Below are 15060 nucleotides of genomic sequence, written 5' to 3'. Positions count from 1 at the left end.
TAGGTATAAACTTCTAGTTGCAGGATTTAGCAGGGAGTTTAAATGGAATTTTAATTTGTATGGCACACGCATACAGTGGGGATTGATATATTTTTGTGTGTTTTTAGTATCGGCTGACGAAATATGATATTGTATCTGAGTTTTCTTTCTAACTCTAGCTGGTTGTTTTAACACGTTCCATCTCTTTATGTTAAAATATTCTTACACTATTGAATCCTTCCCCCTTACACCTGTCGCTGATATATAGCGAACTCAGTTAGATCTAAGTTTAATATCGACTCCAATATAAAGGTAATATGAAGGAGGCAGATGGTCTACATTCTACATGGCCTGTCGCAAACGTAAAGTCGATTACGATAAAATAGTTTGAAGGAAATATTTTAATTGTAATTTGTGAATGTGAATGAATGTAGTATGAGGTACAAATTTTATGAAGATAATATGCCTCGTTTATTCTTACGTCTTTTTTTTAGACCGATGTAAAGTTGCATAATTTGGACACTATTTCTATAAGGGGTAAACTTCGTTATTACTAATAACGTTTCATATTTAATTTGACAGTAATTGACACCTAAGCCGATGTATGCATTTACTGAGGAGTGAAATCGGTCCACGGCATCGAAATCTCTTCACGCAGATGCACTCTGTATAGGTATACCTAATTCTGCGCGTCTCTTTATTTTCATGTAATTTGTCAATTATGTGTGTCACTCAGTAAATGTTTTTTGAGGTTGTGCAATAAAGAGGATTTGTATTGTATTGTATAACTGTGTATATTTGACAGGGATACACTCCTCTACACATCGCCATGCAGTTTCGTCATGAAAATCTCTTCAGACTGCTAGTCGAAGCTTATGGTAAGTGTTTGTTTTATTTTACTTTAACCTCTAGAGTCCCACGGTTCTAAAACTATTATTAAATAACCTCCAGTGAAAATTGAATCATTATTAAAGGAACAAGAGTTCCTTTTGTTATGTTTCGTTCAATTTTAAAACGAAACAAATTTCATTTTATTTTCATATAAGGTCAATGCGGCATCCGTCCGTCCACTAACGTTTTTTTTTCGAACAAGAAACAAAAAAAACATCGAAAAAGCTGCGATTCAAGTAGACGCTTCAAGTAGATATTTAAAAAAATTCAACCTCATCAAAGAGAATACAATATAACTTAACATTAGTGTAGATGGTAGTGTTCAAATTCCCTTTGCTCACATGTAGTAGGTACAGCAAGCTGCAAAAGTTGTTCACGTCACTAACGTCATCTATACCCAAAGCCTCGAACTGCTTCAATTACTAAAACTCTGCTTTGTGGATGTACCTCGTTCGGTTTTAGTTTTCGAGGTTTGAAACTAGATGGCGATGGCGTATTGTGAAACCCAAACCGATGTTGCTTCGTATCCTTTCCGCGATACGAGTTCCAATTATTTAAACCAGATGGCGTATAACCGGGACCCTTATAAAGGAAGTCCCTAGAGACGGCCGCAGGATTAGAGTCGTGTATATTTTCATTGTTTAGCGACCGCTGGGGATAGTATCAACTTAGGCGAGACAGTGCCCGTTTAAGCTGGATTTCAGATTACATATTATCTCATGTCTCCAGCCCACACTTTTAATGGCTCCCCAGAGCAGAGCGCTCGCTTGTGTTCTAAAATTACAGGTAAAGAATTTACTCGTATACACACTGTTGATTTGTTATTTTTCACATAGTGCTTCCCGTTCGTTTTATATTGTGTGGAAGGGGATAACGAGACAACTACGAAAAGTGAAAAGTTTGATGCAAAGTATCTAATACTTTAGTGATGTGCTTCTATTTTTCTATACAAATATCGAATGTATCAATACTTTACTTTTACAGTTTCTAGACTTTTTACCAACACTAAGGGCCAGTTGCACCAACCACATTTGACAGACTGATCAACGTCAGCCGCCGCGCCCCGGCGCTTTACTATAAAACACTCCATACATAAAAATTTAGCGAACTCTTTAACGATACCAACAGTTTGGTTCGACCCTATGTGGTAAATAGGTTCGAGTGAGATTTGTGTGCTCATTAATTGTATATCGTCACCTAAATACCCAAAGTACATTTTTTTCATTTGGGACTCTGTCAAACTTACGTTAGATTGTCTCGAAATGTGAATTGATTTACTGTTCTCGTCATATATCATCGCCAAGTGTTTTTGCGTCGCATCCCTTCGTTAGTGCATGCGTCGTAAATAATAACAGATTGGTCGATACCAATATTACCAATCGGCCGCCCGGCAAAACGTACCCAGACACTGATTAGTGTGGAGCTGCAACTCTCGTGCAACACCTTACCTGAGACCACAACACCTGTAAGTACCCTTGGACATTATTGACTATGTTACTTCAAATGAGAACTAATTAAAACAAAACATTTTTTACAATAAAAGTATTTTAATATGACAAACAAAGTTTAATTGCCTTTGTGTGATTTAGTGAATTGAAGGACCTACAGCGAAAGATAGTTTGCATTGCCTGCTTGCTAACGCATAGCATAACTACAATCCGTCTCTTTGTTTAACTTTTATATGTATTTATTATGTGCCTTAAAATTTTACCTAGATGTTGAAAAATGTATCCCTTTTTCCATTTTGTCTGCTAATCTAGAACTGCCATTTTTCTTTCTATCTATATTTTATTTCATGGCAGTTGTGTGTATTAGTAACATACTAACATATTAATATTACACAAACTTTGTTTTTATAAATATTTATTTTACTACGAGCTTGTGCTCCCGACTTCGTCTGCACGGAATGATAACAATGATCTTATTGATTGAACAATAGGATAAGGAAAAAATGTTATTTATTTAGCGCTCAGTGCAGTGGTGTCGGTTGTTGTAATTTAAATGACAGATTAAGTTGAGCATGTTATGAATGTAAGTAGTTTCTTAAGTTAAAAGATATTCTATTGTTGTATAAAATCTACCGCGGATGGAGTATCGAGACAAACGTTACTGGTTTACCGATACTTTTGTAATTAAGTTTAGATATTGTGTTGTTACCTGTGTGTGTGAATTACCTGAATAAATGAATGAATGAATGAATGATATAACCTATCAAGTCCTTCCCCGGGCATCAAACTGTCTCCATATCAAATTTCATCTAAATTGGTTCAGCAGTTTAAGCGTGGAGAGGTACATACAGAGTCTACTTTCGCATTTATAGTATGTAGTAGGGATTCGTTTGAAAGACCTTACACACCACGTCTGCCCAAATTCCCTTTAAAATACTTAGCTCATGCAATTTTTAGTGATAAATTGAATCACTGTTGACACTCAGTTTTTTTTATTGCAGAATATGGCCAACTGGTGGGAACATAACGGTGATTTCGATGAATTGCCAGATATGCGCGCCTACGTGGCTGACATAGTCACCGGGGCGCTCGTCACTTGACTACCCATCCCGCGCACGGTGGAAGCGTTCTGTCGCGTTGCAGAAAACATCTGCTTTCGGTACATCGGCCTCCCTCCAATGCTGAAAATGAATCTTCTCTTACTGTGCCAGGAACAATTCGCCGAACTAGATGCAAGCAACTTAGATATAGTGTTCATAAGAGCTGTGCCGCATCCTTGGTGCCCCTCGGCCCGCCCCTGTTTCATCGAGGGAATGCACGTGTTGTGGTATATTCCAAAGATTGCGCAGTGGGTGTGCTACAATTGCTACCAACCGATGTTTGAACTGGACCCTGAATACTATGGCAAGTTTGAGTATGGAGTCCAAGTGACTCTGTGAAGACCTCCAATCGACATTTAAACTTAACCTGTGAATGAATATATATTTAATTGTTATTTGATTGTGTTTAATCGTTAAAATTAATAATTATAAGGACTTAATCTAAAATATTGTATTCTGCGGATTAAAATACTATGTCTTATAATTATTATGGTTTTTAAGGTTTATTAGGGTTTCAACATAACTGAATCGAATTTCTACATCTTTGGCGTAGGGGTTACCTTTTCTATTTTTAAGTAACATATTATGAATGTTGATAGTTAAGTGTAGTAATTCATTATAAAATGTAATTAAACTAAATGTTAAGTTTTAAGTAGGTTAGTACTACACCTTCTCACGTAGACTTATATGAACAGTGATTACCTTTTGTATTGTTTTCGAGCTCCCCTTTTTGCATATCCCGGTCGATATAAGTTTAGTGAAACTATGCGTGAATCATTCAAAACCTTCTCCCGTGTACCCATTCCTATACCTAATTATACAAAAGTTGCAATGTTTGAATTGCTATTTTGTACACGAATGGCCCTAAATTTAGGTATGTTATTTCGATTCTCGATTTAATGTAAAAGTATCATTAGTACCAAATAAAGTTTATAAAGCCAAATGTTTCTTATTTTCTACAACCTTGCTTTCAGTTTTTTCTACCGCAAAGTGCAGTACATGCTCGCCCCTTTTTACAACTTAAGGACGCCTAGTCTTACTAAGATGGCATTTAGTCGAGAAATTGGGACCGGTTCCGCCGTAGTGAGGTGGCTTGATTAGCGATAGTTGATTAGTTCATGGCGTTAGCCCGGATGGCTAAAGATGCCGGTTCGAATCCTGCCTGCACCACTGGAGAGCTTTTTTATGTTTTCTTTAATATATTATGTCATCTTATTAAGGAAGAGCGGGGCTAGACGAGGTGGCGGGTAAGCGGCTTTATATGGCGACACCATTGACTAACCAGAATCCTGTTAATGCATGACGATGCGTCGCTATCATGGTAATCCGTTCGCACAGTGACCGGCTAGGTTCTCTTTTTGTCATTTCTTGTTTATTTGGTTTGTGTATGTGATGTGGTTGTCTATCAAACATGCATCCTGAGCATACTCTTGTACGGAGCTGAGACCTGGACATCGTATGCCAAGCACGAACGTCGTCTCAACGCTTTCCACATTCGCTGCATCCGGACATATTGGGCATATCTTGGAAGGACAGGGTCACGAACGAGAGGGTTCTTGAAATTGCTCTGCTGCCCAGCCTCTGCGCTGCTAAAGCAGAGACGCTTACGCTGGCTGGGGCATGTACATCGAATGCAACCTTTTCGTTTGCCTAGGCGTGTTTTGCTTGGCACCATAGCTGATGCCAAGAGAAGCGTCGGTCGGCCGATGCTACGGCACAAGGACTGCGCCAAGCGAGACATGCACTCCTTCAACATCCCGGTTTATAAATGGGAGGAGCTTGCCGAGGACAGAGACAAGTGGCGCAAACTGGTGTTCGACGGGCGTAAAATTCACGACAACGCTTGGTTTAAGACACTCGCAAGTAAGCGAGCCAAGCGCCATCAGCCCGACACCTGTTCGCCACGGGTACATTACACCTGCCAGGCCTGTGGTCGTGTTTGCTGGCTTACATAGCCACGAAAAACGTTGTCGCCCTACCTGACACTGTTGTACACCCTGAAAAGGTGAACAGTATGCATATTAACTATTTTTTTAATAACTTCGTCTATTTTTTTAGATGCGGATCCAAACGCCAGAGACTGGTCTGGCCGGAAGCCAAGGCAATATCTAGTCAACATTGACACCTCCATGTCTCCAGGCTCCTACAGAAGTGAGTGCACTTTACAACTGGTACATTTTTACACTGGTACAGAGTTAGATCACAAATTGTATATTGTACATTTTAAAAGGCATAGTCTGCATTAGCATAAGAATATTTATACTTCTATGAAAAGTATGACGTTGTGGGTTATTTGCCTTTATCCGATACCCGATGGAACCCGGTAGTAGCGTGTTAAAAATCATATGAAATATTTTCTTGAAAGAAACAGTATTTTTTATGAGACAATATTTTTGCACTAGTCTCTGAAAATAGCGACGAGCAGAAACTAATAAGTAGGTACTACATGCGTAACTTTTTACCTCAGACTAATTATAAACTGTCGAATTCACGGAGTATACTTTGCAGAGGCGAATACGTTCGATTTGAAACGGACTGTCACCTCTCCACCGGTTTTAAGAGTCACCCCTCATTCAACAGTTCATGCGATGTCAAGTAAGAAATGGACAATACTGGTGGATTATAATTACACTTTGTTTGTCTCTTACACCTCTAATACTCGGCTGTGTTTGTGGTAAAATCTAATTGTGACGTTATCTATGAAAAGGGGCCTTATTGTCGATGGCGCTTACACCATTATTAACGACTAGCCGGGCCCGCAGCTCCGCTCGCGTAAATAAAATAAAGAGTTTGTCTTATGTTTAGTTAAATACCGATATTATTATGTATGGAACCCTGCCAGGTTTTATAACTGTGGTAGGGACTTCTTATTTGTAACCGATAGGTATTTGGATAACTATTTCGCAAATTTCTCAAAAAATGATGTGATTTGATAAAAGGCAAGATTGTATTTTTTCATCTACGTAGGTATTTATTTAAAACTTGTTTCAACATACAATTATTATTTATTTTTATAAGCGACGCTGTGCGGCGTAAGCGCCATCGACAGTAAGGTCCCTTTTCATAGATTACGTCACAATTAAGACTGATGAAAATGATGACAGTTTCTTTCGCCATCTCGGTAGCATACTAATTTAAAGATGATAAGATATTGAGGCATGCGAGTCTTAAACTTGACTTAAGTATTTAAATAGGTACTTATTACAGGTGTACCCTTATTTTACCGTCAAATTTTTTGCCGAATTTTGTTTTAACGAAAATTATTCATAGAATAATCGAATCCCACATTTTTGTTACAATTAATTTTGTTTCTTCGATTATTCATTTTAAAGAAACATACTATGTAACTTAATTAAAATTCAGAATATTTATTGAAAGATTTTTTAATAAAATAAAATACTAACTGTAGAATTATTATTCATTGAGTATTATTTGTACGACACTACAGTTCACAGAATATTGATTTCAACTATTATTACTTCACTAAATTACCTTTCACCTAGTATTCATTTAAAACTCATTTCCAATACACATAAACGCACATTTACTTAAAAGTCTAACTAACCAAAATCCGAATCGGAGCACCCCACTATCCACGTGGTCTTGTCTGTCCTACCCCTAGAGTGTATGTAAAAAGCCGGAGGCGCGGAGGGGAAGCTGCCCTCGCCCGCCGTAGCAAAGTGCAGAGCACAATGTGAGCCGTAGCGGCTGAGGCTGGTCGCCTTAAGGCGACCAGCAAGCCGAAGCTGCGGAGGCGAGCATTTGTGCCTGCGCTTTGATACGCAAGGGCGAAGGGGCTGCTTTGCCCGTAGCGCCGGAGCAGATGCGGACCACGACTCGATAAAGAATATAACTCCAACAATATCAACTCCGCAACATTTACATTCATTTGCGTCAACATTTGATATGATTTTACCCGCAATGTTTTTGTTAACGTTGGAATGACTTTCGGCCTAACAAATATAATATGTATGAAGAATACTTTAATCATATTATTCTATGAAATTAATGTTCGACTAAATAACTGTTCTGTATTTTAAATTTTGGTGAACCATATTTATAAGAAGCAACTTTTATACATATCGATAATTCTGTGAAATGAATTTCACATGGATAAATTATCCTTAAAAAGAAATAATTTTTTAATTTTTTCTGTGAAATGGAACTAAACCGAACTAAAATTGTTTGAATTAAATATTCTGTGTAATGATTATTTTGCAATATGAAATTACTTGAAAAATTTTCTGTGAAACAAAATTCTACAGAAAAATTGGCGACAAAACAAAGGTAAACCACTTATTACATTACAAGTCTTATAATTCTACATTTGTTATTTTTTTTAGTTCCATAAGTAATTATAATTAGTAACGTTTCGTAGATAGATTTTTTAACAAGTTAAAGTAGTTTACTTAATGGAAAAGATGCAGCAACTTTAATGTGTCAATTATTTTCTAATGATTAATAAATGTCCCATACAATTTGGTTTTGACAAGCACAGCCTAATCTTCCTTTCTTGTTGTATGTAGGGGTCTTTGGTTCGTACTTATCGTCACGAGTTTTCTGAAGATTACAGTTATAGGTATCATTTTGATTCTTTGCTGTAAGTAAATGTGTTGTAAATAAAAAATAGTTAACTTTATCCCCGTGTTAGTGGTAGTAAGTAGTAGCTATAATTGGTCCGAATTTTAGGCTACCTAATAAAGCGAAATACGGTCTCTGAGCAAAATAATTTCAACCGATTTACAAAACCAAAGTGGTCCCATAAGAGCACTTATTTGATTACTTCGGTCGTGAACAATGTTTAGTACGAAGCACTAAAAAGTTATTAATTGGCAATCCTAGAACGGTTATAACTAAATTAAACCCAATTTTAACTGCGTAAAATACGTATCCACTATCATCCGATTAATTTCGGAGTCTTTGACAATATCTTCTTGACGACTATTTGGTTGTTTTGTCATATTCTTAAATAGTTAAAACACTTTTTAATCTTGATGTACTTAGTTGATTTTGGCATAAATTATCCGAAAGATTATGATTTGATGGAACACCACTAATTAAATTGACCTTTAACAGAATATTAAATAATAATAGGCAAGTATTAATAGTGAGTGCCACTGTGGGATTATACTTGTATAGGGGTAAAAGGTATGGCGGAGGGAACTTTTTATAATGTCTACAACACATTTTGTCAAAATGTATTTATTTACAGTAATCTGCAATAATATGTTACTCTTCGGAGGCCGCAAAAATATGTGACACGTTCTTATGGCTCTACAAATAAGATCGCGTCAGATATTTTTGCGGTCTTCGTTGTGTAATAAATAACATATTATTGCCGGTACAGGTACCTGGTACAGGTACCAATTAACTGTGAAAATATTCGGTCTTCTGATGTAACCCAACTTACCTCTTTGTCACTCTTCACTTTTCTGTGTGTGATGTCCACATATTAATAGGTACCTATGTGTTTGTATATTCTATGTTTACCTGTATTTGTTCTACGGCCTTATTATTTAACTTCTAGTCGGTCCTTGTAAATAGTGACGTTATTAACATACTTTAGTACACTTGTATGTCTAGATGAAGGTATCTTTCAAGTCGAACTGACATTACACTGTCTTGGGGCTCATTTAGACGGCGCGCGAACTCGCATGCTATTTTAGTTACATTGCGGACCATTGAGGCTACAACAATTCAGCCGACCGATCAAATCACGCAATGTAATGAAACTCGCATGCGAGTTCTCGCACCATCTAAGGGCTCATTTAGACGATGCGAGAACTCGCATGTGAGTTTCATTACATTGCGGGTTTTGATTGGTCGGTTGAATTGATGTAACCTCCATGGTCCGCAATGTAACTAAAATCTTATACGAGTTCGCGCGCCGTCTAAATCAGCCTTAAATGAGCCCTTAGTGACAAGGCGCTCCTTGATCAACGGACTTTGGTAATATTTGACGCTAAACCCGATTGACCTTACTTTACAATGTTGCCGATTTACTCCCCTAGAAAAGGAGGGTTTCCTCCGGATCGGGTCGTTGAACGTCCGCGTGAAAAAGACAACGGAGGCGTTCAGCAACTTCCTGGGCGTGGGCGCGACGCGGTCGTCCGCGTACATGCCCAAGTCGGGCAGAGACAGGCCACTCGATCGCAATTCGGACGACGCCGCGCATAAGAGCTGGGGCTCGGCGGATAACCTGCAGGTTTGTTTCTATTTGTAACTACACTAGCGACCCGCCCCGGCTTCGCACGGGTTAACTAATTATACATAATCCTTCCTCTTGAATCACTCTATCTATTTAATTAAAACAAACCGCATCAAAATCCGTTGCGTAGTTTTAACCCATTGACCGCCACAGTCGGCTGTGGCCGTCATCGGAAAGTCTTGCCAAGGGCGCCAAAGACGGCTACAGCCGACAGCTTCACCAATGCAGTATTACCGTTAACCGTTACCGTTAAGTGACTGCGCCAGCCAGCAGTTCTGCTGCAAGGACGCAGAAGCGTTGGTCACACAAGAGAGGGGGGGACGGAGAGGCTCGTCGGGCTTGCTCAAATGCACGCGCTGGCACGATCCAGGCCGTCGGTCAGAGGCGTATGCTACACAGTCGGCTGTGGCCGTCATCGGAAAGTCTTGCCAAGGGCGCCAAAGACGGCTACAGCCGACAGCTTCAATCGCGATCGCCTGGCGTCTGGGGCACGGCATATTCCTTCGTCGTCTGGCGTTCGAAAGGTTAAAGATCTAAGCATACAGACAGACAGCGGGAAGCCATTTCGTTTTATACTATGTAGTGAGTGTAGTGACAGATGAATTGTAAAGTTGGGTAAAAGCTTTAAATAGAGTAAACACGTGTAAGAAGCGTGCATAATCTGTAGGAATGGGCTAATTAGCTGATCGTTTTATCGATCGGTGTGTCAATTCCTGAGAAAATTCTCCTCTTGTTTTTTTATTTACTTACTTACTTCGTTGGGCAGCGAACCAAAATGAGACTTGGCTTCCGACACAAGACAGCGCCACTTTTCTCAGTCCTGTGTGACCTCTCGCCAATTGGTGAATCCGCCTCCACCATAATCATCTTGTTTTTTTAATCATTATAATAAACTAACTTATATACTAAAACTACAAATAAATACAGCACAAAATATCAATTATTACTATAATAAGATTAAAAAATCTAAAATAAACCACCCATGAATCGTACCTGGCTCAAAGGTCCCCATTATTCCTGCTGCGTTCGCCCGCTGAACTGCAATGGAAACCAGATACGTCCCAGAGCGAGGATCGCAGCCCCTCTCGCGCAAACGACGCCCCAAATCCCTAAAGAAGGCGCGAGCCTCTGACCCCCAAGGCCCTGCCGTCTCGATAGCCACCGGCACAAAGTCGTACAAGGATTCCAGCCGAGCCCGAGGATCATTATAATAGGCTACATGACTAATTTTCATTTATGGTATCAATCGATCGGGTTTGTTTTTAGGATCAAATGTCTATATGGGACCCATTGCATTAAAGTTACATAAAAGTCAGAAATTTTAGTCAAAGGCCGACAGTCGCACTTCACTCGCGAAACGCCTAAACAATACGATAAGGGAACGTGACGTCAAGGTCTCTGGGAGCCCATCTTGTAGTATGGACAAAACAAGAAAATTGCGTTTTTGTCGGTGAAATATTGCATTTACGTATATAGTTGCTATACAATATTTTTTTGGATGAAATGTAAGGAATCGAATGGTACCCTTACTTCTATCGTTAAATCTTCTATCTAATGTTAAAAAAAACTTAAATTTTGAAACTTTCAGGTCCTGTATTTTTGTAATTTTTCAATATTTTATTTTAATATCCACATTATTGTGATAAATAGCTCGTTTGCTATCTATTTTACTAGATTTTGTTATAAAATTCAACATGCTTTCTAAAATAAATATTGAAAACCCGATTCTCCCAGATCCTGGTGTTTTTGGGTTCTTTCAACTCAGAATCACTAGCATATTCAATCCTGATGATAAAAAAAATTGTCCCAAAATTATGTATGAAAATTGTACATTCCACTACGTCACGTTACATACAAGTGAACAATTTTCTCATACTAAAAACGTGACGTAATGGAATGGACATTTTGGGACATCTTTTTTTAATGGTAGGATGGAGAGTGCTGTCGATTCTGAGTAGAATGAGCCCAAGCATGTCCAGATTTGAAAGAATCGGGTTTTCGATATTTATTTTAGAAAAAGCCATGTGTCATCAATGTCATCATCCCTATTGTTTAATTTCAGAAGGATGACAAGCTGATGCCACCGCCTACGAACAGCGGCAAGGTGAGACGGCGAGGTGCCACGGGGCGCCGAGGCCTGGGCTCCCATAGCCGAAGCACGCCCACTACTCCTGACCAGGTACATACTGCTCATAGTCTAATAAAACATGCTCTTCTCTTCCCAGAGTGACACAAGCCTAAAGTCGTCGTCAATAGAACTTGCAAACTATGTAAACTAACCGCCATATTGAAATTGTCGCCATGATGAATTTACTAGTGATGTACAAGACTACTATTTTACTTATGTCAAAACATATACTTGGTCAAGCAAATCTTGTCAGTAGAAACAGGCGCAATTTTCTAAGGGATATCCCTTCGCGCCTACATTTTTCAAATTTGCCGCCTTTTTCTACTGACAAGATCTGCTTGACCATCTATATACGTCACAATAACATTGCCACTTTATATAGCGCTATTGCATATTATTATATAGCGCTGTCGCATGATGACGTAGGCTTGTGTCAGTCACGTGGTCGGAAGAGAGTACCAGGCGGAGTATATTATTATACCATGATACTGCTTTAGCACTAGCCTAAAAGCTATTAATACTTTCGCTACCAAGAATTTGCTTGGCTGTTTTATTTTTTATAAGAGTTCGGAAACTTGTTACTCAAGGTTTTGGTTTGGGAGGGGCTTCATTTGCGGAGGAGGAGGTTTTATGAGACTCATAAGGCTAAAGTCCGGTAACGAACACGATCAAAAGCATGCCGTCACTATTGCTTACAGCTTAGCGTCACGTTTTGAGTACCTAGTTATAGACGGTCAACCAAATCTTGTCAGTAAAAAGCGCGAAATTCAAATTTTCTATGGAACGATATCCCTTAGCGCCTACATTTTTCAAATTTGCCGCCTTTTTCTACTGACAAGATCTGGTTGACCAAGTATATTAAATTATTCTTGCTTAACTAATTATTTCTAAGGAATGCTATTTTAATTTAACGATACAATTTCCAACACCTAATTGGATGATTGCAAATAAATCTATTTTAGAAAACATTACTATCGCTTCAATGTACAGAGATAATTGTTAATTAATACAAAATCGTGACTAATAATGAAGATAAAAGCCAAAAGTAATTGTATATTATTTATTTTACTTATTGTATATTATATAATACAGAAAAGACACTTTACTCAGAAACAAATATTTGTGCTCATCACACAAATAAATGCCCTTACCGGGATTCGAACCAAGGACAATCGGCTTCATAGGCAGGGTAATTACCAGGGCCCGTACTTTTCATGCCGTTGACATCAATTTGACGTCACGCTGCTAGATAGATAGGATGATCCCAATAGTTATTTGTACAACAAGAGATCAAAGTTTGATATTTATTCGAGTGCTTATTTTGAGTCCCGTGCAAGCGAAAGATTCTATAGTAGATCACTTACCTATTCACTCATGCTTTCTTAAGATATACTAGTAGAGATTCTTAAAACTATAATTATTTATTTTACGTGATATTCTGTGTATTTCTTGAGTTCATTATTTTAATCGTACAATAAATAACGTAAAATATAGTGTTTTTATCAGTTTTTATGAAATCCTAAATTTTATTTTCATTAATTAATTATTAAGAATCCATACTCGTGTGTATTTTGGAACAATGCGTTCTGACGTTTTTCGGGGGTCTATTATAAACCGTCAATGTACCGTTGAATATAGTTTGAACTTTTTTTTGTCTCTTTCTTTTTGCTAAAGACGGGAAAGGGACAGAGATAATAGAATCCAAGTATTTCGTACTTGTATTAGACCCCGCATGTTGAAATGACATTTGAATATTAAGGTCACTTGAATGTCATTTTGTCTCACTCAGTGAGGAAAATGCGATTTTGCTCACTGTTTTTAAGTAGCAAAGTACCCTGGTTTCGAGCTGCTGAGGTGAAAATAGTTTTATTGCAATTATTAATCATTACTCGTCAATCATTTTAATCATGTACCAATTACTTCAATAGTTTTCGTAATTTACAATTAAAAACGGATATCTGTTGCAAAACTCGTGTAAAGATGACATTGTGCCTATTTACATTTTTCCAACAATACCTAACAAATATTTGATATATTTTAAGTAAAATATGTATTGTTTTAATCTGACAGGTGCCGTTATTTAGTTGAGTGACAATAAGATAAAAGTCAATTAGACATCGTACTGATTATTTCAAGTATCGATGTCGGTTATCTGCAGAGGTTGTCAAAATGATTAATTATGACAAAATAATAATTGCAATCATACTCTATGCAGCGTGACGTCATTTTTGCGTCAACGGTATGAAAAGTACGGACCCTGGCAATTACTCACTATGCCAGACCGGTCGTCAAAATATATTGGACATGAAGCGTCACTTGGTTAACCGTAGTTGTTGCGTTTACAGCCAGTACCGTCTTTAACATAAGGGCACACGGGGCCCGTGCCCAGGGCCCCCATCCTCAGGGGCCCCCAAGGACAGACAGTAACAGTACATCTGATATCTATAATAAATAGAAGATCATAGTAGAAAAATGTTAGTTTAATTAGCTTTCTTTACTTTCCAAAAGGGCCCCAAATTCTTATGTGCCCAGGGGCCCCAGCATAGTTTAAGTGTAAGGCCTGAGTGGACGCTCAAGTTGGGCGTGCAGCGCGGCGGGGCGTGCGGCGTGCATGTTAAACAAATGCAAACGTATAGTAGCGGCCTTAGTGCACGCTGCTCAAATCACTTGTGAGCCCGACGCCACGCCGCACGCTCCGCTCCGAGTCTACTCAGGCCTTACACTAAGACGGCCCCAGTGTTGTGAATAACGCTTATTTTTAGGCTTAAAGACTCGAGCCCTCAAGACTCGTAAGTCTTAAAGACTCGACTATATTTGAGAATTGTATTTTACGCGTATGGATGTAAGAAATCGTCTTTGGCGCCTTTGAGGCGTTAAGCCTCGAGAGTCTTAAGGGTTCGAGTCTTTAAGCCTCAAAATGAGCGTTATTCACAACACTAGACGGCCCTGTTTACAGCCGCGAGCACGCATCGGGAGCAGCGAGACCGGCGACTCGGACTCGGACTCGGCCGCCGGCTTCCACTCTGCCTGGCGTCAGCAGCGCGCCTCCAACTGCACATAGCATATCATAACGGAACCCAAGCCATGATTACTTTAAGTAAGAAAGTCCTTAGCTACGGTCTGGTGAGCTTAAGTGTAAGGCTTGAGTGGACGCTCGAGTTGGGCGTGCAGCGGGGCGGGGCGTGCGGCGTGCATGTTAAACAAATGCAAACGTATAGGAGCGGCCTTAGTGCACGCTGCTCAAATCACTTGTGAGCCCGACGCCACGCTGCACGCCCCGCCGAACGCTCCGCTTCGAGCGTCCAC

The 15060-nt window shown here is 39.0% G+C and overlaps 1 protein-coding gene across 2 annotated transcripts; it reads left to right on the top strand.

The window, feature by feature from the left end:
- The first annotated feature begins 774 nt into the window (after positions 1–774).
- On the top strand, positions 775–14839 carry LOC134661690 (uncharacterized). Of its 2 annotated transcripts, XM_063517855.1 has the most exons (6): positions 775–857; positions 5477–5569; positions 5927–6013; positions 9430–9623; positions 11689–11805; positions 14711–14839. In XM_063517855.1, the coding sequence occupies exons 1-6, from the start codon at positions 809–811 to the stop codon at positions 14813–14815; spliced, it is 645 nt and encodes a 214-aa protein (XP_063373925.1). In that variant the 5' UTR covers positions 775–808; the 3' UTR covers positions 14816–14839. The 2 variants fall into 2 exon arrangements, with proteins under 2 accessions (XP_063373925.1, XP_063373926.1); XM_063517856.1 differs by lacking the exon at positions 5927–6013.
- Positions 14840–15060: the final 221 nt, after the last annotated feature.

This window comes from Cydia amplana, chromosome Z (genome assembly GCF_948474715.1).
Source record: "Cydia amplana chromosome Z, ilCydAmpl1.1, whole genome shotgun sequence".
NCBI lineage: Eukaryota > Metazoa > Arthropoda > Insecta > Lepidoptera > Tortricidae > Cydia > Cydia amplana.
Note: the sequence above shows the minus strand (reverse complement) of the source record. Positions and strands in the feature narration are given on the sequence as shown.

Coding starts and splice junctions, on each gene's coding strand:
- LOC134661690 (XM_063517855.1), top strand. CDS start 809: ATGCAGTTTCGTCATGAAAATCTCTTCAGACTGCTAGTCGAAGCTTAT. Junction 858..5,476: donor ACTGCTAGTCGAAGCTTATG/GTAAGTGTTTGT, acceptor CTATTTTTTTAG/ATGCGGATCCAAACGCCAGA. Junction 9,624..11,688: donor GCTCGGCGGATAACCTGCAG/GTTTGTTTCTAT, acceptor GTTTAATTTCAG/AAGGATGACAAGCTGATGCC.